At 35.2% G+C, this 25,478-nt stretch overlaps 1 protein-coding gene across 37 annotated transcripts in view; it reads right to left on the reverse strand.

Moving 5' to 3' along the window:
• ANK2 (ankyrin 2) overlaps window positions 1–25,478 on the reverse strand; it is a 763,693-nt gene that overhangs the window by 66,285 nt on the left and 671,930 nt on the right. For 16 of the 37 annotated variants that reach the window (XM_072624644.1, XM_072624649.1, XM_072624647.1 and 13 more), the window contains 6 exons: window positions 24,957–25,029; window positions 23,707–23,760; window positions 14,606–14,750; window positions 9,469–9,571; window positions 6,818–6,921; window positions 3,199–3,234 (listed from right to left, as the gene is read on the reverse strand). In XM_072624644.1, the coding sequence (XP_072480745.1) occupies window positions 3,199–3,234; window positions 6,818–6,921; window positions 9,469–9,571; window positions 14,606–14,750; window positions 23,707–23,760; window positions 24,957–25,029 (515 nt within the window). The remainder of the gene's footprint in view (window positions 1–3,198; window positions 3,235–6,817; window positions 6,922–9,468; window positions 9,572–14,605; window positions 14,751–23,706; window positions 23,761–24,956; window positions 25,030–25,478) is intronic. The other 21 variants (XM_072624635.1, XM_072624637.1, XM_072624667.1 and 18 more) reach the window with 5 other exon arrangements.

The raw sequence follows: 25,478 nt of genomic DNA on the forward strand, positions 1-25,478 counted from the left end.
TCAAAGAAAGTTTAGAATGAACAAAATAAAACTGTACAAAGCAATGAATGAATGGCACAGAAATAATTCTCATAATGTCAAAGAGAAAGGAAAGATCTTAAAGAAAGTGAATTCTTTGGGAAGTGTGCGTATACATTGTGCACTAAGTGGCACCATAGCACACAGTACTAGGATTGAAGTCAAGACTCATCTTGAGTTCAAATCTGACCTCAGACACTTACTAGCTGTGTGACCCTGGGCAAGTCACCTCACCCTATTTGCATCAGTAGTGAGACAAAATATTTTCTTCAGGTTGTTTCAGTGATCCACAAATGTATAAGTAGAGAATATCAGGGTAAATCTCATTTTTGAGATACTGAAAAAAGTCACACTATGGTCCATTTCTCCACTAGAGTGAGTTACCTTATCTCATCTGGAACTCCAAATACGAAAATGGTAAACTGATGAAAATATTGATATAAATCAAAGGTAAAGTTAACATAGATAGTGTAATGTTGGACAAATCACTTAACCACTTTGGGCATTAGCCTCCTCATTTTTAAAATGAGAATTAGGTTGTACTAGACTAATTCTGAGGTCCTTTCCAGATCTGAATCTATGAGTCAATAATTTTTATGTTCAAATCTGTTCTCCAACACTAGCCATGTAATTCTGGGCAAGTCACTGTCTGCCTCAGTTTCCTCAAATGTAAAATGGGGATAATAGAATGATCTATCTCATAGGTTTGTTGTGAGCATTGATTGTGATAATATTTGTCAAGCGCTTGGCACAGTGCCTGGCACATAGTAGGTACTTAATAAATGCTTATTCCTTCCACACCTCTTTGTGTTTTTGTGGTAAAATGACTAGGATTGAGGCCCATAAGTACAAGTAAAGATTCGTAGGAATATTCTGAATCTTGGTTAGGAAGTAGTGGGGTACATGTTGTAGAGATGTGGACATGGGTGTGTACATGTGTGGAGAGAGATGTGGGTGAGTTAGTGTGGGTATGTATGAATACAGCACACATATGTATATGTACACATGCACAACTTAAACAACCATAAATATTACTAAAATATTCAAGTACTGTATATTATATGTCTTATTTCAGTTAAGGAAATAGTTCTTTACATAAGAAATTGAAATAATATTGGAGTACCATCCTAATATTAATTAGGCTAACATAAACATTTAAATTACAAAGGATTGGTGAAAAGCATATTATTCTCCATCTGAGATGCACTGGAGGAATTTTTAACAGAATCAAGGACCATGATTAATGCCAGAAACACACACATATATGTATACACATATATACAGATATATGTATACGTACACATATATGTATATACACATATATTTATTTATAATTTTTGTTGTATCATCATTAAAACTTCCAACTAAGATGCTCTGTAGAAAACTGTAAATGCCTGGCATGGTACTTGACCCATGGTAGGCACCTAATAAGTGTTTGTCAATTGATTAAGCATATTAAACTACTTATATCTGAAAATGGACTGTACAGACAAAAATACAGCATAAAATTAGCTTAAATTTTAAATGCTTGACTTACTCGCCAAATGAAATTCAGCAATCATGCAAAATACCAAATCATACTGGATTTTTCATAAATTGTGACATACTGCAAGTTATCACAATTTGAGGGAAAAATGCAAAAGCAACACAATGTCATTAAGCAGACCACTTGCCTAACGAGTAGATCCCATTAAACTAAAGAGCGTTACATGCTTCAGTTAATGCAGCAGGAGAAAACGACTCCAATCTTCAGAACACTACATCCACCTCCAAAAAAATCTGCTCATTTTTAGGTCTAGGTACTTTTAATTCATTCAAGACCAGGGTTGGGAATGGGATTGGGGAGTCTGGGTAGGGATAAAAGGATTAAGACATTCCAAGTTAGTAACTGGGTGAAAGTATAGGGGGAATATTTATCAGGTTGCTTCAGTGATCCAAAAATATACAATTAGAAAATAGAGGGGTAAATCTGATTTCTAAGATGCTAAAGAAAAAACAAAGAACCTATCTTTTTCCTATCTCAAAGTTCTTCCAGATTCTGTGAGTTGAGAGATTGATAAAAATAAGGGACAAGAAACAATTCTATCAAAATCTATTTATCATCAGGTTTTTAGTGAGTTATTGCTGCTTGAAAAAAAAGACATGATGTAATAGAAAAAAGTTTTGGTCTTGTCATTAGAAAACCTGGATTCAGTGTGAGTCCCCAAAACTCAAAGACATTAATGGATGACCCGGGGCAAGTCACTTCATCTCTAAAAGTTTCAGTTTCTTATCTGTAAAAAAGTGATAATAATACTTTCATTGACAATTTCACAAGATTCTCATGAGGAAAAAGCTTTGTAAATCCTAAAGTGCTATAGAGATAATAACAAAAGGTAGTCCTAGAGAGAAATATAATACATTATCATATTTGAAATGGGAATATTTTAGTTATCTTTTATTCATGTAGACTGATTATCTGTGATGTTACAAAAGGATGGGTAAGTGAAAGAATAATTACATAATTGATGAATAATATTAATTTGACATTTTTTATCTATCCCTAGTGCTTAACACAGTACCTGGCACATAGTAGGCACTTAACGAATGCTTGTTGACTAACTTTAAAAAACTTCAATTAACATGGAATAATTTATCATTTTTATTAGAACACTAACGGAAAAGTTATTAGGTGATATAATTTTCTGAATGGTCCAAGATATTCATTTAAATCCATAAAACTTAGGATATAATACATTAAAGAACATCTCTGCCTTTGTTTCCACTAGAACATCATGAAAAGCTCTAGGATCGACTCAGTGCCACCTAAAATCATAGCCCTTTAAGAAGTTTAAAAGTAACTGAACCAATTTTCTATAGAAACCCTGTGTTCACTCACCTATAGAGCTCCTCATGAAAGGAAACTGAGAAGTACTGCCACATGGTCTACACTATCTAAAGCACCCTAACATCTAATTACTAATAGCATACTCACAAAAACCAAAAAAATAGCCACCTTTCCATCTTAAATATATAAGAAGAATGATGGCTAATGGCCCTCTCTTTGGTGAAAAAAATCTCTGTTTACCACATAGCCCCACACTAAAGCATCCTGAGTAAGGTGAAGATAGGAGGAAATGATCCAAAAGAAAGGAAAAAAATGAGTGACATGTTGGAGAAGGAAATTATGCACAAGTTCACCTGCCGTTGTCACGATCAAGACATGGAGATGAGCGGCTGCAACAGAATAGATACTTTAGCACAGAGAAGGAATGGATAACATGAAATATAAAGAAAAATCAGAAGAGAATGCAACTAAAATATATTGTATACTGGTGCACACATCATATATATGTACATATACATATATACATACATACATGCATATTTATATAGATATAGAAAAGATAGAAACAATGGCTGAGTCTTATGAAAATATTAAAGCCCTGTATAAATGCTGATGGTATAGATGAAAAAACTCATGGGGGCTACTAATTTAAAATTTTAAAATCCATTTACATATTCATATTATGCAAACCAAGTAATTAAAGATTGTTTCTATTAAAGTGTTTTTAAATATCTTTATATATCATAATTTATATATCATAACTGAAATTACTGCATTTAGTAAAATTGGCAAAACAATTTGATAGAAATGGTCTACAGAATCTGAATTTGTATTTTACAAGGCAGCTCTATGCTAGCATAGACTGGCAACTCATGTGTAACTTACAATCTTGCAGAATTGCCCTGAAGGGCAATTGAAGGGTTTAGAGACTCACTCATACTCCTCAAACATCTAGGACAAGTCAGAGGCAGGTCTGTAGTCTAGGTTTTCCCAACACCAAAGACTTGCTCTCTATCCACTATGCCATGTTGGCTCTCTCTACAGTGAGGAAAGTTAAAAAGGATTATGTCATTTTCTAATACCCCCTACTATTTAGGCATAAAATTAATGAAATGCCCATAAAACATTCAGTAAGTATAACTTTCTGTATCACATTTCAGAGTCATTCATGTTGTGCAAGCCTTGTTAAGGTAGAGAATGTCCCTCCCTAAAGAGTAAAAGATGGTTGGTGTCCTTGAAGAAATATAATAGATGCTAAAACTAGGCAGGGAATATGGAATGACTCATAAAAATTGTTGTGCTATGAAAGCAAATAACTTTCATAGTTATTTACCTATCCACTGATATCAAGGCAATCTTAAATACTAGGAACCTCATGATTGGTGAGGTTTCCAAAATTTGTCAGCACTTTACAGGATTCAGCTGATAACATGAGATCATCAGAAGAAAATATGGTAAAAGATACTACAATTGTTACGTTAGGAACTCCTGACATGGAAGTTTTATCTACCACCTCCAATCAGTAACTGTTCTTTAATTCACAGTCAGAGAGTTTTGGGGGACTCCTGAGAGGTTAAGTGACAAAACCGATAGGTGTCAAAGGGTAATTTTGAACCTAGACTTCAAGGCCTATTTTCTATCCACTATCACTACTTACTGGGAAAATATCAGAATAGACCAACAATGGTGAAAACTGCCGTTGTTCCTCATGTCTCATATGATATTATTACTAAGTACATATAGAATATGGTATTTAGTGCATTTTTGTCTTTTTTTAATGGGAAAAAATAAGTAGATGCCTGAGTATTTGCACATAAATTTAAGAGAGATTGTCCATTAGTTTGAAGGATTCAAGGACTCATAAACCCTTCAAAACATTGAGAACTTTGGTTTTCTGAATGTTTCATCGAGATAAAAGATTTTAGAGCTGTTTCTCCTACGAGGTCTTTTCCCACAGACTATGCAGAAGCTTGCTCCAAGAACATTGATCAAAACTCCCAGGATAAAGACATGCCCCAGAAATCAGTCTAGAAAGTTCTTGATTCTCCAAAAATATTAACCTTCAACCACTAATCTCTTACTTTTAAAACCTGATGAACAGAAATACACCGTGGACTCAAATAATAGATGAATTTAGCTTTACAAAATAGAAAAGTTTGGAAAAGCTGTTTGTAAATTTATGTGATTAAACAGAATAATTGCAATTGATTTTTGTTTTTTCAATTGTACCTAACTCTCCCTGACCATGTGGAGTTTTCTTGGCAAAGATGTTGGAGTGATTTGCCATTTCTTTCTCCAGCTAATTTTATAGGAGGAAACTGAGGCAAGCTTGTAACTTGCCCAGGGTCACACAACTAGTGTTTGACCAGATTTGAACTCACAGATATGAGTCTTCCTGACTTGAGGGCTGGCACTCCATCCACTACACTACCCAGCTGTCTCCTTTAATTGATCAACTACCACTAATTTTAAGAAAATTCCCCCTAATTCTTTTTCTCATATGAAGAATAATTTTGTACAGTGGATAACCACCATTGTTTTGTTTTGTTTTCCCAAACCAAATGTTGAACAGAAGATTTTCTTAAATCAAATTTTACTGGGATTCAGTGTCTGAACCAAAATCAACATACACTGTGATGGTCAGTAACAGGAAAAGCATTGGAATTAATATTCAGATTTTCTGGGTCAATGCCCACCTCTGCCATTAAATATAACACAATAATAAAACTGACTGTAATGAAGTAGCAATTATGAAAGCTACCATTTATAGTGCTTTAAGGTTTGCAACACACTCTATCAGCATTATCTCATTTTATCCTTAGGTGCTTTATTATCCCCATTTTACCCATGAAGAAACTGAGGGAGACAGCATTAGATGACTTGGTCATCTGGAGACTGGCTTTGAATTCAGGTTTCTCTCTTTAGATCAAGTGTCTCTATCCACTGTATCACCTACTTGCTTCAAACTTCACCCTTTTGGGTCTATAAAGTGGGGATAATAAAACCTGTCATGCCCATGTAAAAATTCAATTAGGCTTTATACGAAGTGTTTTCTAATCACAAAATACATTTAAGTGATTTATTATTGCTATCCAAATATTTTAGTTTCTAGGACTACCAATATGTTGTTTTGGTTTTTTTTTGCAGAGAAGTGAAAGATGTTAGATTAAAAGACAAGTTCAATTAAGTTGTTTAAAAGGATAATCAAGCTAAATATTTCATAAAGAAATCATGAATTTTAGTAGCAGAACATAAAGTGCTTTTTCATGAATAAATTAAAGAGGAAATTTGAATTATATATTTATCTATTTAATATCATGTTCAAAGTGATCACCTACCAAACTTTGAGTTAAAACCTATTAGATTTTAATAAATAGGCATATTTATTAGGCATATTTCATTGACTCATATCCTGTATTCCAACTTTGTTCCTTAATAATATAAAGTTCAAGTATCTTTTAATAGAGGGCTTAAATTTAATTCCCCATCTTTTAGCATCTTCCTATCAGTTCTATTTTCTTGTTTATTCAGATGAACATTCAATACAAATCAATTAATTGATCAACAAGCATTTATTAAACATCTACTCTGAGCTAGGCACTGTGTATGGTCTGGGAATAAAAGTATGAAATACTCCTTACATGCCAAGTAGATGACATTGGATTTGTATCTCCATTTGGAAATTACTTGGTTGAATGAAAGTAAATAGCTAAAGAAGAACTTCACCTTACAGTATTGATCTGTTCTTTCAAAGTTTATGGATTCTGATTTTTTGTAAATCAAATAATGGTTCAAAGACACTTAAGCAATAGGTGATCTCTTCAAGGACCCCCCTTTTAAAGGAATTCTTAAGAACAAGAATCAATTGAACTTTAAGCTTAGATATTAGCTAAAGCCACTTAGAACTGCAGTTATTTTCACTCTCATGTTTTGTACCTCATTTGTTTGGATAGATAATACTGATTTACTCACCCAGAATGAATCGGACTGGAAGAAAGAGCCACATTATCTAAATGGTCAGTACCCCAGCTGAGACGATAGGAAGTCCTTTCTGCCTCCTTGGCCAGAGTTGATACCTAGACACAATGAAGAATATTTAATAAAAATCCATGCCTTCACTTAAAAAGTTAATTATAGCTCATATGGTTATTATTAGATTGGCTATACAGTTATACAAATCTAATATTTATATAGCAATGTCCAATGATAATTGGCTAGAAAATTCTGGCAGATTGGTGATCCAAAAAATAAACCAGAATGCAGATAGAGATACTATATTTACTTCAACAAGTATTTATTAAATGCTTACTAGGAGTAAGACTCTGTCAGGTATTGAGGATTTATCTTTGATAATCAATATAGTCCCTGTCCTATTAGAATTTATATGCAATTTTTGGGCCATAAAAAAAGTCAAAAGAGATGGTTTTGGAGAAACCTGAGAAGACTTGTATGAACGGATGCAGAGTGAAGTGAGAAAAACAAGAACAATTTATGTAATAAAAGTAGAGAAAAAAATTAGAAAGACTTAAGTACTCTGATCAATTCAATGACTGACTATAACTAAAGAGTATCAATGGTGAATCATGCTACCCAAAACCTAACAGATAAGGGATTGGCTCAAGATGAAGAATGAGACATAGCTTTTTGGATATGCACAATGTAGGAATTTATTTTATTTGACCATGAGTATTTATTACACTGGTTTTCTTCTTTTTTCTCCATATACTAGAATCTATTAGGTGGAAAAGAAAGAGGAGGCAGCATTAGGGTCCAAACAATTTCCTTTAAAAGAACTTTTAAAAGACCAAAAGGAATCCTAGACAAGCAGGACACCTTTGAAAGATGTCAAATTTATCACTTGCATAACATGAAAAACAAGTTCTATGCATGATAGATTTTCAGTTTCATGTATGATATTCTTATGCTCTGTAAGGTATACAGGAGTGGACATTTTATTTGTTGCTTGTTAAGTTCAGAATTTTTTAAAAAAAGAAAGAAAAAAGAATTTACATTCTTCTGGGGAATAAGTGACATGTACACAGATAATTATAATGTAAGATCAAAGGGTGATGGTAGGAAAGGAGAGAGGCAAAGTGCTCTAGGAAAATTTGAGGAGGGAAGTAAATGCTTTTATCTGAGTAGAGCAAAGATAGCTTCAAGGATGAAGCTGACATCATGGGATACTGGGACCATGCAAAGGTAGGTTGGAATTGGCATGGGAAGGGTCTTAAATGCCAAGACAAAGAATCAGTGTTTTCTTTGTGAAACAATGGGGAGTTATTAAAATTTCTGAACATAGAAGTGATGTAATCATATTTGTATGCTAGAAGTTTAATTCTGTGTGAAGGATGGGTTGGATAGGTAGAGAAAGGAGGCAGGAAGACCCCTTGGGTGACCACCATAACAGTTCATGTTAAAGGTTATGAGGACCATTTTATAGGTGATAAAAAGGAAGGGACAGATGCAATATATATTACAGAATTATATCTTTAATTTTTTTTCTCCATTTCATAGAACCATGACTAAATTATTTAAGGACAAACAAATTTATCTTTGGAGGTTTGCAAAACTAAGACTAGCTCTGTTCTTGGAATTCCAAAGTCGGTGACACCTAAACCAATTAAAACCCCATCTTTTACTGGCAGTTTTCTCCTACCTCTCTTAATTCTAATGCCTTCCCTTCTATTTATACTATATAAAGTTTGCTTTATATACACATATGTATTTGCATTGCTGTCTCCCCCATTAGACTGTAAGTTTCTTGATTCTTGGGACTCTCTTCTATTTTTGTATCTTTAGTGCTTAGCACAACGCTTGGCATTTAATAAATGTTTACTGATTGATTAATCATGGAAGTGTCCAAAAGACATATGCAATTTCTTATGGTACCCCTTTTTCCAGCATCTAAACCATAATTTAAAATGATCATTATCTTCATCTGACCAGAAGATGATGCAATGAGGATTTTCTCTTACTACACAAGGCACCCAACTGGTTCTCCATATCTTTCATAATAATGCAATGTCATTGAATTTAAGAATGATTTTAGCAGTCTAACTTAATCAAAAGCCCTGCTCAGTTGAACAAATATATGAAAAAATGCACATTTTTATAATCTGAGTATGTTTTAGGACCTGAAAGGACTTTCATAATCATCTGTTCAAACCATCTTGGTAGAACCAACTGCTAAATTTTCAGTGTGTGCTCTTGTACTTTGAAAGTCAGCAAATGCTAAAAATCAGGATTTGGTTTATTATTTTGCTAATTGTGTAGGTTTAAGAAAGTGATGGAGAAAGTATTAATAATGCAGATTAAACTTGTCACATATACATTCTCCAACTCCTTTATTTTACAAATGAGAAAACTGATGGCCGAGAGAAATCGAATGATTTGTCCAAGATCAGGCAGTTAGTGGAAGACTTGGGACAAGAATCCATCTCTCCTGATTAATCTCTGTTTAAATTCATAGATACAGGCTTGCTGCCTTGCTAAATAAATTTCAGCTAATCTATTATTCATAAAATGACTAAAACTCTTTTTCGGTACATTTCTATTAATAAACAACCTGAGAACACAGAGACTTACCACTAAGCAATAAAATAAAGGAAAAAAATTCCACATACCTGGTGGCTGGGGATCACAACCGTCTCATCAATCATGGCACTGTCTCTCAGGTAGGAGGCATGGCTCAGGGTGTGGGACCTGTCTGAACTGAAGGATCGAAGGCTGGTAGGTGGCCAGGAAGTCATTGCCACAAGTCAGCAGCAGTAGCAGTTTTGTAAGGATGAGGTGGTAGGCAGAGCAGGGAGAGTGAAAAAAAGCATGCTATTAGCTGATAATGCGACTTCCAGGGGGAGCATAAAAAAGTGACTGTGGATGAAAACCCTTACAATCATAACACTAACTTCTGTTTTTTTTCAGAGAGCTGAACTCAAAACATCTCTTGACTAGCTGCTAGCATTCAATGGAAAAAGTAGGAAAGAATCCAAGTTAAAACTTGGTCCTCAATCAGATTCATTTTCTAACTAGAAATATTTTAAACAAGACACTTGGCTTCCTTTAACCACCCATATGAGGAACACAAAAAAAAATGGGAATCATTCCTCTATGGACTCTTGGAAGAGGTTATGATGTTAACCTCACTGAAATTTAGAGGAAAAAAATGTTAGGATCCAAGTAGTCATTCCTCTGGAGGAAAGGCCAAAGTGAAAGTAAAGTTTCCAAACACGTTTCATTTTCACTCATTCTGTCACTCTTTCTGAACCTATTAATGCTGTGAAGTTGGTGTTTGCTCTCCCCTGGAAGGTACACAGTGGTGAATTCTGGCCAGCTGCATGCTTCCTGCGGAAATGGAGCTTTTCTTGTGGGTTTCCAGCCACTTGAAAAGAAAAGCCCTCTTCTTTTTTGTAGGCACTGTTTGTGTTGACCCTAATAATGCCGGTAGCTGAAGCAATCAGAGACAAAAGAGCATACAAAGCTACTTCTGAACTTGGGGTCACAGACATGACATCTGCCAGCTCATACTGAAAACGATCAAACACCTATGGATATCGTAAAAGAATGGGGTTTGACTGCAGAATGGACTTTCGAGATTTGAATAACCAGTGTTTTCCATTTTTAGTAAGCCTTGAATTATTTATTGTATGTATACGGTCAACAAAGTTGTAATTCATCTGTTCTCTAGCATCATGTGTGACCTAATACATTTTAACTAGAAGTAAAAGGAAAATCACATTTTATTTCATATTCTATCCATTTAATATCAGTGAGCACAAAAACCTCAGTTTAAAGGTTAGGGGTTAGGCACATCCATTTTGGGAAGATGGAGGTTATGGAAGGACAGGACCTAAAATTTCACTGTTGCAGGGAAGTCTCAGTGAGAAAACTCCCTCTGTCAATGCAGATCATTGTAACTTATAGTCTAAAAGTGTTTTCTGGGGACAGGAAGAAATAAAGGAATTTGCCTATGGTTACTTAACCAGTATGTATCAGTGGAACGAACTAAGGAAGGATTTGACTTCAGCTGTTCCTGACCTTGAAGCCATCCATAATGACTGAATGAGTGGACATTATTTCATTAGTAGCAGTATTTGGAACTAAGTAACACATGCTAAATAGGATGCTTCTTAGAAAGCATGGGATCTGACAATGAGAATACTACATCCAAATATGCGTATTCCTATTTATTTGAACCTTTTTTAAGGTTCTAACAAACATAGAGTCAACTCACAATTAACAATATCATTAATAGTTTAGCAATAACCAATGGTGATCTGAAGCCTCCTTCAATATTGTCCAGCTAGGCTCTGGGCCAATCAGTAGCAATGAACTTAATTCTAAAGCTAGCTGGAGCTTGAAAGTGTTCTAACTTGATGGGTATATCAGAATCTGGTGTTAAATCCAAACATAAATAGATCAGGAATTGTCTGCTGTTTTGTATCTCCCTTCCTTTATTTTTGTTGTTATTTTCAGTGACTTCAATTGTGTCCAACTCTTCATGACCCCATTTGGGGTTTTATTAGCAGAGAACTACTCTGGTGGCTTGCTGTTTCCTTCTCCAGCTCATTTTACACAGGAGAAAACTGAGGTAAACAGGGTTCAATTATTTGCCCAGGATCACATAGCTAGTAAGTATCTGAAGTCAAATTTGAACTCAGGTATACCTTACATACTGAACCCCACACTGCCCCATCTAGTTGCCCTTCCTTTATGAGCACAGATAATTAATATTTGATTTTGAGTATCAAAAATGATGGACAATCATTCAGATTGTATGTGCATATGTGTGAATAGTAAAACATATTATTTGTGCTACTGATTTTCGCAGCAGGTAATCAACTTAGAACACATAAATGTCATCCATTCATGTCCTTAAACTTAAGGAGCAGTTAAAGACCCCATTCTTCATGACTAGCCTTTTTTTCCTTAATATTTTAAACCATGGATGGGGAACCATATTTTTTCTCAAGTGGTACTGACCCAGAGAAAAAAAATAATTTAAGGGCACATGGAATATTTTATTTTAGGCATTTTTTTTCCTTTGAGAAATATCTCAAAGTCAAATGTTTAATTTGAAAATTAAGAACAAAGCATATATCTTCTTTTTTCATTAATACAATTAGTATTTAAAATATTTTGTGTCATATAATAATAATATTTTAAAATACATTTTAAAATGTATATCTTCAATGTCATTTCTAGGTTAGGGATAGAGAGAGCGGAAGAAGTGGGAGGAAAAGAGACATAAATAGAAAAGGAAAGGAGACAACAACAGAGAGGACGTGGGAGGAGAAGACTGAGACAGAAGATAGAAACAAAAGTGGAAATGAAAGAAGAGGAAGTTTCATAGTTATGGAGAGCAGAGGTAGAACTATGGAGGAAGAAAAAGAAAGAAAGAGAGGCTGAAGAGGTTTCTGAAAAAACTGGTCTCGGCACATTCTCCAGTCTCTGGAGATTCCATTCTGAATAGATTTCTGGAGGGCAGCCACAGCAAGTGAATGCCCTGAGTCCCTGGGCCAGAGGTTCCCTACCCCTGTTTTAAATATTGAGCCAGTTCACAGAGCATGCAATGTTTTACAACACTTTGCAGGGATGTGACCACTTTCTATGCAAGCCACAATTCCTGATGAAAATAACAACAAAAAAAAAAAATTCAGCTACTAAAGCATCACTGGTATTCCATGTCATACATTTCCATCTAAGATTCTGAGAGCCTTTGGCTGTACATGTGTTAACACAATGCCTGAAACTGACAATAATGATTAGTAAAGACGTCCTCAATGATTAAACAACTGAGGAAGATGATCATGACTTAGGAATTAAACATTTTTCAAAGAACCTTTTATGCCTTAGAACTTCATAGAAAATATTTAGGGCAAAATGTTTTCTCATTTTGCATCCACTACTTTAGCTGTCTATGCAAATAATGCCCTTTTCTCATTTACTGTTTATATGGGATCATGGTAAAAAGGAATTGCTACTAAGTCTCCAAGACTGTTAAACTATGTACTTTATAGAAAGCCTAATATTTTTTTCCTACACAGTAGTCTTGATATCATGTTTAATTTCAACCACAAGGTGGCATTATAAGAATGGCTCTGGAAGGCTCTCTAATAGAATTCTGCCTCTGAGATCTTATTACATTCACATCTTACTAAATTATATCTTTCCTGAATTTTTAATGCTGGTTGTATCAGCAGAATGCTTACTTTGAATACATTAAAAATCCTAATCCTTAAGACAAATCGACAATTCGTACAAGCCACATTGTTTGATCAGCAGTTTCACAAAGCAAATGAGCGATGGAGAAGGGTAGCATGATAGCATCGGAGAAGATAATGTTTTCATGCCATGTAATACCTACCTGGGTATGGTGCTATTGAAAGCATACCCCACCCCCAAGGAAAAAAGATAAATAAAGGGAAATAAAGAATGGAAGAGAGAGAGAAATAATGAAAGAAAAATGGTTACCTTGCCTAAATACAGTGAAAGAAAGAAAAAATGACAATGGGACTATTCCTTTAACTATGTCTCTGGAGTCCCTGACTCATTAGCATTCTAGAAATTACAACGTGGGTCTGGAAAGAGGATTTTATTTTGTTTCTTCCTTTCCTTCATCTTATTGCTGTCTGACAAGTGTTCAATTTACAGACACATCAAACTATTCATTCCCATTTCACAGATGGTCTCTAAATCCATTAGTCTAAAACCATTCTCACCTAAGTACTTTGAAAGTAAAAAAGCAACAGATCAATCATTCATTCTTGCAAAGAGCCCAAGGTGAAGGTGCTTTGGTTGTTGGAAGTGTAATTATCTACTCTACAAGGATAGCAGAATCAAACTGCCAACATCTGCTTGTCAGTGGATTTTAAAATCTTATTTTTTTAAGTTGAAGGCTAGATCAGAGATGTTAAAATCCAAACTGGGTTAATACCCAAAGGTATAACTCAAACTCTGCAAGCACTTAGCCATTTAGAACTGGATTCTGTTACATATTATAATAAAGTTCTTGATTAAATATGCTGAATATATGCGGAAATATGAAAGAACTTCTAAAAGACCTAAAATCTATAAACCTGAGACTAATGTTAGTACTTAGCAACATTCACTGTTCTGCATTGATGATAATAATAGATTTGTTCTGTTAATAGATACATTTTTGATCAGTTATAAGGATAATGTTTTTACTTGACATATCTCAAACCATAATAAACTCCAATTCTTTCAGTCGGTACACCAAGAGATATCATTTACATATCTTTGTGGGGGAGGGGGGTAGGTGTATGCTGATACAGAGATCTTTATGCATACATTTTATCCCTCTCTTTTTATATGTAAACATAGAGACATACATTTTCCCATTGGCATATAAAATCTAAAAGGTCCCAAGTTTTACCTGGTTCATGCATGGAGGTAAGGTTCTTTTGGAATTGGTATTCTGGTTTCCCAACTGGGAAAAGCTACTTCCAATCACTAAATTTCCTTCTGGAATTTATTTTCTTTCCTGATGGTTCCCCTTCAGAATATAGTTATCATCAAAGAAATCATGAAACTAATAAAAAGCCAAGGAAATTAAAGCTAACAAATGCCAACATGAATAATTGTCAATGGCTTCCCAAATCCCTTTTTATTTTGCTGAGGGAAAGAGTAACAGAAACTCATGAAAAACTTCCAGGCAGTATATTGGTTAACAACCTGTATCATCAGTTATCATATGATCACTTGCTTTCGGCACTATAAATAGGTGCTTTAGGGAAATACCTGTCTGATCGTCCTCCCTCTAAGCTGTATCTCAAGTAACTCATTCCATCAAGGAACTGGCTGCTGGGCAGAGAGTCATCACCCAGTTCTTTCAGATCTTCAGGTCTCAAGTATTCCCCGCCATCTCCTGTCATGGTATCCTCACCTTGAAACAATTAAACAAAAACAGGATTCATTTATTGTTGAATGACTAGTCAATGGAACATATGATGATATGCTAGCTGGATTGAGAGTGTGATAGTGGAAGGACAATTCTACCAATGCAACACTGCACACCAGAAAGAAAAAGTCACAACACACACACACACACACACACACACACACACACACACACTTAAAACTTCTCCATAGACTTGTTCCTCTCATTCTATTTCTGTTAGAAGTACCACCATTCATCCCATCTACCATTTTTGATAAGCCAGAGATTATCTTTAACTCTCTTCCTCACTTCTCTGATGTAACAGATTGTCCCATCCCTCCACTGTGTATCATTTCTTACATCTGCAAGGTAGGTGATATAATGTCCATTTTACAGCTGAGGAAACAGAAATACAGAGGTTAAATGACTTTCTCAGGGTCACACAGCTATTAAGCATCTGAGATCACAATGGAACTTAGGACTTCCTGACTTCGGGTCCAGCACTCCATCCAACTGCCTCTATTCAAGAATGCAAAGTAGGTGCCCTGTTATAGGGTGATTTTCCCAGGCTCCATCAACTGGCTTCAGATTATATATGGTTATATAGAGAGCTGAAAACATGAAGCTTTGTAATGAACTCTTAGTAGTCAATGGAAGTGGCCAAAGAGACCAAGCCATCAAAGACCAAAGGAATTGAAAGGCAACCTACTAGTACTTGTCTATATCAACAACTATAATGACTGATGGATGAAGATCACAGCATGTTTAATGGAGCAACAGTGTCTGGAATCACTTAGTCACGCTACTGGGTAGGCCATCAGCCAATTGCAGACTGCCACAGCTTTCTGTGCTAGCAACAGAAGGGATATGAGCCTAATGACTTTAGTTTAGAATCCATTCTAGGAATAATAGCTCTCCTCTAATTGGATAAAGCCAATTATTGTTTCTTTTGTCTCATTTGGGAATGGATGGGATTAGGAGGTTAGCCAAATGGAGTGTGGGGTGATGATGCTAATATTTCCTAATGTTCAAAAACTTAATATTAAAATCATCTCCAAAATTAAATTACCCCAAAACAACCCAAAACATTATCTTTACTATTTCCTACAAAATAATTTAGATACGAATTTCTACCATGATGACAATAAAGGTATGAAATTTATTTCTTCTATATTTTACTGAAATTAGTTTCTTATGCTACAGGTAGACTTTCATTTTTATCTATATGTTGCTTTCTTTTTTTAAGCTTCTATGAGTTCCTTTAAAACAAGATTCTCTTGAAAAGCACGTTTTTCTACTTTTGGCATTTTGCACCATCAGATTATTTTCCCACAGTCTAGCCACAACTTGGTTTTCCAGCCACATCGCCCTTTACTCCCTGAGTCATTCATGTACTCGCTACGTTTTAGCCAAACTAGCCTACTCATTATTCAGGAAATGTGATTCAGTTGGTGCTGTTTCCCCTCTCTCCCGCTCCTCATCAGTTCATCATGTCTCGTCCATACGTACTCTGTAGAACCCAATTCAAATTCTACCCCCTCAATGAAACTTTCATGATTTTCCTGCCAAAGATGCACCTTTCCTCTGAAATTTTTATTTTTCTCATTGCATTTTGATATGATACCTTTTATAATGGTTATTTGTATTCATGTCTTAACTACTCTAACATTTTATTCTTCCACATCTGCCCTCCCAACATCTATAATATCAATGGATTGTTACATTGTCAGTTATGATTCACAAACTGCTCCATACACAGTATCTCACTTGATCCCTGCAATGTCCCTGTGAGGCATCATTACTTATTTTCCAGATGATGAAACTGAGGTTCATATGGGATATGTCTTGCCCATGATCTTACAGTGAATAAATATATAAGGTGTCCTTCAATCAAGTTGCCCTGACTGAAGACCAGTCATCTTATGCAACTCCTGTTTCTAGCCATTCCTAAATCTTCAACAAGGAGTCTACCCAATATGGTGGGCAGTTTTCTCCAGATCTCATGACTTGGTCTGGTACTTATAAGAGTACACAGGATTTCCCTCTCACTTTGAATGGTGACTCACCCATCTCATCTATCAAATGCATCCATTCTCCATGACATCTTTTGGGATGACTGTGGTGCACTTTTGGTATATGCAGTAGTCTATTCGTCACTCCACAGCCCTTTAGGTGACCCTCTAACTCTCAGGTTATTGCTTTATTTTATATCAACATCAAAGTAGAAAAATGATTAACATCCATCCCTTTTGACAACTGTCCCTTTGATTATTAGTAACTCAAAGGACTTTTTCTTAAATCACTGAAACAGCTTGTACTAGTAACTAATCATTTGTTTTTGTAGTGACACATGTTAAATTTGCTTTGCTACTCTGTCACCTGTCTGATAAGTTACAGATAATTCTAAGAAAATAACGAGTGCCAATACCTCATTTCCTGCTCTTCTTTTAAGAAAATGGAATACCAGACATCAAGGAAAAGAGTATTCAATTGTCAAATGATAGGCACAAACAATCATCCACATCTCTGCTTACTACACTTCCCTTGATAAGCTTGTCATTCAAAACTTCTGCATCTTGTGGGTATAGAACTTTATTAGGTATTGGATGAAAGGGGAAACAAAGATGTATATTCCCTGCCTTATTCAATAGCTATAAAAGTCAGATGGGGAAAGAAACATATTTTAAAAATTCACGTATAGTGGATTAAGAGTAGCAAGGAGAGGGATGAAAGAAGGCAGGGAGGGAGACAGAGAGGGAGAGGAAGGGGAAGGGAAAGGAAGGAGAGAGAGAGAGAGAGAGAGAGAGAGAGAGAGAGAGAGAGAGAGAGAGAGAGAAAGTGTGTTTCTGTGTGTACAAACACACACACACACAAGTATACCCTTGAATGGGATCCATATTAGACACTCATACTTTGTGGCATAATCAGCTTTTTGAGAAAGTCATTTGTGAAAGCTATCAATTAACTAAGACTTCTTGACATTATCCTCTGATTGAATTTAGAAGTATAGAAAGAGAATTATTAAACGTTCTTTAAAACATTTGACTTCAGGATACAATTAAATCCCAATTCATTCTATTTTTTGTTGTTGCTGAGTCATTTTCCAGCCATGTCTGACTCTTCATGACCCTTTTGGAGGCTTTCTTGGCAAAGATACTGGAGTGGTTTGCCATTTCTTTCTCCAACTCATTTTATAGATGAGGAAACTGAGGCAAGCAAGGTTAAGTGACTTACCCAGTTACACAGCTAGTATGTGTCTCTGGTCACATTTGAACTCAGGAAGATGAGTCTTCCTGACTCTAGGCCCAGTGCTCTATCCACTGTGCCCCCTACCTGCTCCTTCACTTCCTTTTTAGGAAACGTTAAAAATCAATCCCATTCTGACACTATTGGGAATATCTCAGAATTCCATGCAACTGTTTGATGGGGTAGTTATTTGATTCTGAAGCTCTTTCCAACAACTTCACAAAACAAATTAAATGAGAGAAGTATGGAAATCATTAACTCACATCGAGAGGATTGCAGCCCCAGATCTGACTGCAGTGAATTAATTGTGTGACCTTAGGCAAGTCACTTAGCCTATGGACTTGATTTCTTCAACTGTAAAATGAGGAGGTTGGACTAGATGATCTTTAATGTCCCTCACAGCTTCAACAGTTTATGGCCTTATGAGGCACTTACACATAATAAAACCGTTACAAACTCTTGGTTTTCTGGACTCTGTTTTGTAACATTTCTTATTTTTCAGTACAAATCCCATGTAATTTTGAAATGGGCACGACATTTAAAATTGTACAATAGCACTATTAAAATCAACAATACTATGTGCAATGGAAAGTTTGCTTAATTCATTTAATAGCAAAACTGTAGGAAGTTATAAAGGCTAGGGACAGCTAGGTGGCCCACTGAATAGGGCCCTGACCCTAGAGTCAGGAGGATTTGAGTTGAAATCCGCCCTCAGATGCTTGATACTTACTAGCTGTGTGACCTTGGGCAAGCTGCTTAATCTCAATTTCCTTGCTTTCCCCGCTCCAAGGAAAAAAAAAGGAAGTTATAAAGGGATCTTTAAGCGTTGGAGAGGGGTGGTGAGGGGGAGCATGGGGATTTCAGGAACTGCTAACTTCCCTTTCAATACCTCAAATATATACAATTACTTGCACTTTTCACCTACAGTTCCAATCCAGTGACTGACTAGGAGCCACAAAGACTTGAGCTTGTATATCGTCTCAGACATTTCCTGGTATGAAACCTGGGACAAGTCACTTAACCCTTCCCATCCTCAGTTTCCTATAAAAATGTAAAATCTGTAAAATGGGAACAATAATAGAACCTACCTACCTTGCAGGGTTTTTTTTTTTTTTGTGAGAATCCAGTGAAAAAAATGCATATAATTAACTTGTTTTTCAAACCTATAAAGTTTATAATTATTATTAATGAATAGGAAAACACTGTACATTTTGACTAAGGAAGACTAACGTGGTGGGCACCATTGTATTGTGTTCATTAAAGATGTTCCAATATGTAGCACTTATCCTGTCTCTTAGCAACCTGAATTTCCAAGTATCACATTTATGTTTGTTATGTCTACATGAATACTTTAATCAATTCCAAGAAAGGTTTCTCTTGCTTTTTGCTAAAATTACTGATTTGCTACTTAAAAAAATAAGAATTACAGGACAAATGCCTTCTGAGCTTATTTTAACTAGAAAGAATATAATAAAGGGAGGAAGCTAGGTGGCTCAAAGCATAGAGCAATGGGCCTGGAGTCAGAAAGATCTGACTTCAAATCTGGTCTCAGACACTGTGTGACCCCGGGCAAGTCACTTAACCTCTGTTTGCCTTAATCCATTGGGAGAAGGAAATGCAAACCACTACAGCATCTTTGGCAAGAAAACCCCATGGTCATTATTGGCGTGCAGTGGTCTGCAAGGTCATAAAGAATTGGGTGTGTCTGAATGACTGATCAACAACAAGCAAAATAAAAAACATTAGCTTATGTATGGAGTACTTTGTGGTTATAAAGTGCATGCATCCAATTAGTTATGAGCAGAAAACATGGTAGGTATGGGGACATACAAAGTTTCCATGACAGCCCTGTCCTCATGAAGCTTACCATCTAATCAGATACAAACGTGGGATAGATAGAGAAAAAAAGACAAATGCTGAGAGATGATTGGATCAGAGATTATGGAAGGAAGGAGTAAAGCATAATGGGACCTTTCTGAAATAGGGCTCTAAGAGAAGCCATCACTTAAATGACTATACTGCTATCACTATATTATTTTCATTACAAAGATATTTAGATAAAATGTATATTTTTGTGTCTTAGATGACTATTACCCTCACTGGATCGATGTAAACCTAGACCTCTCGATCCCCATTTCGTCACTCTTTCTAAATACATGCTTCTTTTATTATGAAGACAGTAGAGGTATAGGTTATCCAAAAGAATGGGTTACTGATATTTGCCTTTGGAATTCAGATAGACATATTAAGTCAGAAATGGATACATATATGTATGCATACATATGTACATAAATATGTGTATAAATACATACATTCATAGATTTCTAAGACTATAAAGGACTTCACAAAATCAAGTCCAATCTTTTCATTTTCTAAACGAAGGAATTGAAGGTTAAGAGAGACTGACTTGTCCAGTCACACAGGTAAGAAGTGTCAGAAGCAGGATTCAAATCTAGGGTCTCTGATTCCAAATCTGCTTCCCCCTCTGCCCCCACTACCCCAAGCTTCCTCTCACTACACTCTAGACCTTAAAACTACTTTTTTGTGCCATGTTTAGAAGTCTTGTGAAAAACATAGGCCCCTTTTCAGAATAATGTTTTTAAAAGCCTAAAAACACTTGGATTATAGAGGAAACCACTCATATTGAAACAGTTATCAGAACATTTTAAAAAACAAGTTCAGAGACCCTGGGTTCAAATCTGTTACTCTAGATCAAATACAGAAATCAGGACTCATTTCTAAAAGCCTTTACCACATATCATGTATATTCCATTCAAAATACAGCTGCACCAGCCTATCCGAAATGGCTTTACATTTGGTACTCTGTGGTCACAGACAAGTTAAACTTGGGCCTTCATTTCCTCATCTAGAAAAAAGAGGTGGGTGTAATTGATAACCTCTGAGATCCTTTCCAGCTTCAAATCTCTGATACTATGATTCAACTAGAACACTGCATTAAGATAAGCATTTGTTCTCTTTTTCTATTTTGCTTAATAGCAGTAAGCTGCATAAAATTTATTTTTAAATTTAAAACCTATCATACTTCATGTCCTGGCTATATGACTGTCAACTAGTCACTTTATATCTCTGGTCCTAATTTATCTCATCTATGTACAACTGATGGTGCTGTTGGCTTTGTTTGACATTGAGTAACATAAAGATGAGGTACCTTGACTACACAAGACTGCCATGTCTGATTCACTGTAATGGCTCACTCATTGACATGACTAATGCAGTTTTTAAAGATCCCTGAGTACAGACACAGAGTTGGGGCTAATATAAGCATCAGGGGCTGTCACTAATATGCTACTCATGGGATTAATCTCAGACTTTTTCTTGTGTTCCTATTCTATCTTCATATCACTCCAGGAAAGTTCTCCCTTTTCTTTCATCTCCAAGTGTCTACATTCTTTTGAAACTCACTGTTCTTACAAACTGACTTTCACCCCCCCCAACTGCTCTATCATTAATTACTCTTTCAAAGTTCACTAATAACTATGATGATAAAGATGATAACCCCTTAAGTTTGCAAAGCACTTTACAAATAATATCAGATTTGATCCTGATAACCCAAAGGGTTTAGGACTATTTTAAATTTTACAAATGTGAAAACTGAGACTGAGGGATATTTATCAAGTGACCACCCCAAGGTCACATAGTTGGTCAATATCTGAGATAGTATTTGGACTTGTGTCTTCCTGACTCTAAGTTCATTATACTACATGAAGTCACCTAGCTGCCAATGACCTTCTAGTTGCCCAAACCCAAAAGTCTTTTGTCAGCCATTATCCTCTATTCAATGTGCAGCATCTGACACAGTGGACGATGCCTTTCTTCTCAAAAATCTCTCCTCTCTTTATCTTTAATGACCATGCACTCCCTTCTTGCTTTTCCTGCCTCTGTGACCACTCCTATTTCTCTGCCTGCCATTTCTTTGCTTCCTTCTGAAGATAAGAAAATTACTCAAGATCAGCAAGTGGACATTATTTAGTTTCAAGGAAAAATCAAGCTAGTTCCAGTTTTGCAAATTATTCCTCCTACCTTACTACTCTTTACCTTATTTGCTAATAATAATACGATATTTTTTAAATTCTCTAGATATCTGATCATTTTTATATCATTTTTAAAAGGGAAGGCTAAATTCTATTGAAATATTATTTTTCGTGGAGTAACAAATGAAGATATGTCTAATTAGCTCTTTGATGACATTACTATTATTAATTATGCTTGAAAATTGATAAGTGGTAGTAATAATGAAGAATGTTATACTTCATTAAAATATGATCTTTTGCTTAGCCATACAGTTAGAAAGACCACAAAATAAAAAGGAGAAACTCACTGAACGTACCTCAAATTCTGGGAAAAAATGAAAGGCAAAGAACAGGCATTTCTAGCATGTAAAATTGTGAAATATTTCATATCAATATTAATACAATGATCTTTAGCATATGATAAACCATAATTTACATCTGTTGTATTTAAAGCATTAGAATAAGTGAGTGGGAGAACTGTTTCAATTGTTTTTTATACTAATGATTACAATTTTCTGCATGAAAGAGTTTATTCTCAAAGTAAATCTCTTATATGTTTGAGTTGCTTTGCAAGAATATATTATCAATTTTTAAATTATCATCTTTAGTCTTTCCCCAAAACTCCAGAATCACATCTGAATTGCCCTCTGGACCTCTCTACTTGCTCTGTAAGGAATTAAAAAATATTTCTCAAATTTAACATCTCTCCAAAAACAGATTTTCCTTCCTTTTTCTCTAAATGACCCTACTATCTTCCCAGTAACCCAACTCAAAGCCTTGTCCTCTTTGTCCCTCACATCTCTCAGGCCCTGCATCTAATCACTGACTCATAGATTCATAGTCCTATAAAGGCCCTTGGAGGACACTAGGTTCAATCCTCTGATTTTAGACCTGAGAAAACTGAGGCTGAGAAGGGTTAAGTGATATGCTTGGAGTAATATATCTAATAAAAGTCAGAGGTAAGATTTGAACTCAGGTCCTTCTGATTCCAAATTCAGCATTTTACTCAGTATGCTTCTTAGTTTTCTAATTATTCCAGTTCTTTTCTATGATGCTTCTCCCATATTTTTCACACATGTCTCTTCCTCTCTTATTTTTTGAAAATATATAAAAGTTATTCTAGAAAGTAGCAAAGAGAAGGTGCTTGCTTTCCAGATCCTTTCGGAATATAATTAGAAAATATTTGTTGACCTCCTTTCTGGTGAATGCAGTTACCTACTCAGTCTTCTTTGGGAAAGAGTCTGGTCTCAGTCACCACAAAGGAATCACACCACCAACTGGAAAAGTCCCACATCATTTAGTGAATCTCTCTCTCTGTCTCTCTGTCTCTCTGTCTCTCTGTCTCTCTGTCTCTCTGTCTCTCTGTCTCTCTCTCTCTCTCTCTCTCTCTCTCTCTCATCTCAGTGACAGGGAAATGCAATATGGAAACCTAATTCTCAGGATGGTCAGTTACATGAAAAAGATCAGAGTGATTGTGTCTTCCATCTTCTAAGACCAGAAATTCACACTCAAACACACAATTTCTACACCCACATGCATTTCAGAATAAGCAGATTAGTGTTAGCCACTCAGGTTTAAACATTATGCAAGCTGCTTTAAGTAACAAAAAGCAAGTAAAAGAAAGGAAAAACCAAGGAAAGATTTCACTCCAAAAATTTCACTCCAAGAATTTCATCTAATAGTACCTGAATCACTAAGTGCTTCTCCATCAGAAAAGTGGCCGCCAGACTGTTTTAAGGCTATGCAACATACAAGTAAAAATAAAGATTCTGCCAAATGACAAAATAAATCCTACACACCAATCTCTTTTTTTATAATTCTTTTTTCCTGTTGCTGACAAATTAATAGGTATTGACTGCAAAGCAACATGTACATGATTCTGTAACAACATTTCTTAACCAATTACTTGACCCAATTTCATCTGTTCTTGACTATACACAGTATCCACAGTTTGTCGGTCCATGGCTTGATGTTCTTGGCAAAAGCTTGATCCAATTAAATACTTACAAAATGTATCCAAACACAAAAAAATTCAAAATGGAATGTGAATTAAATATGAGGCATGTTAGTCAACTCTCAAGATTTTATTATCAGAATACCAGAAACCCTACATTGGGGAAAAAATGTTGATGTCTTTTCATAAAAGTAACTGAAAGAGGGACCAGGTGCTTTCCTTTTTGGATACAATGTTTCAGATCATTATATTTTCCTTACCTATACTAAATTATGCTGTTTTAAAATTAGAGATCAACTAACCATTTCTTTTATTGAAATTTCTACCATTTTTAATTACCTCAATTATTACTTCGATACAATTTTCCAACAAATATTAGTAGAAATATTTCCTCTTCCTCAAGAGGACTTGATTTTTAAATTATTCCAGCTATCATTGACTCATGATTCAGTTAAAGATTGGACTTATGAATCAATGATCTTTACTGGACAACTGCATATTTGCCTTTTGACCTTAAATATACTCCATATGTATAATAAATAAGAAGTAGAAAGTAAAGATTATTCCATTGATACAAATGACATCTCAAGTCTTAAACATTTAAGTGTACCTCAGAATGTAAGAAGATTTCAAGACAAAAGACAAATTCTTATTAATTAAGTTATTGTGGTATTTTAATATAACTTCCATTTGATCTCTATTTTTCTATTACCTTCTGCTATCTTGAAATTTGAAAAAAAAAATAATGAAGACAGCTTAGGGTGAAAATTAAACGATCAGAATGTTCTTGCTTAGAACATTTCTCTCTATGTAGTAGAAATAAACATATTTTAAAAAAACCTGTTTCCAAAGACTGGAACGGAATGTTAAGGGTCTGACAATCATAATCCCTGCACCAATTATTTACCAAAAGGTCTTTATTGTATATCCATGCTATATGAAGTAAACAGTATTTTAAAAGAGAGTTAATGAAATACTAACCTTCTTCATCAGAAACATCAAGGACCTCAGTCATTGTCTCAGGTACATTTAGCTTGTGTTTCTCAGTAACGGTCTGCAAAGACATAATCATGAATACTCAAGTTTTGTTTTCGCAAAGGACCATCAAACAGACAAACATAGAGATCTAGCTTCCATAGCCATAGTCCAACAGCCACTGAATCATTCTATTTTTTCTCCATTTGTATTTTGAAGAATTAATTCTCTTCCATAAAATCTTTCTTGTTCAAAAAGGATCATCTCTCCTAGCGAAACTTTACAGAGAAATAAATCTATCTTTCTCTGGGTTCCCATTTTTAAGACCATTCTTTAACACAAATATTCATAGATAACACACTGAGAAATTCAGCTAATGTTTTAGGATAGTTTAAAAATGAATTAGGTAATGTCTACAGAAGAGTTTTACAAAGTTGCAAAGAACATATGGAATTTATTAAAACTGCCAAACCCCTGGAAATGAAGCTAGGAGTAATGTAAAATGTCTAAACTAAAAAAAGATGTAGG

Source organism: Notamacropus eugenii, chromosome 7, assembly GCF_028372415.1.
Source record: "Notamacropus eugenii isolate mMacEug1 chromosome 7, mMacEug1.pri_v2, whole genome shotgun sequence".
Lineage (NCBI taxonomy): Eukaryota > Metazoa > Chordata > Mammalia > Diprotodontia > Macropodidae > Notamacropus > Notamacropus eugenii.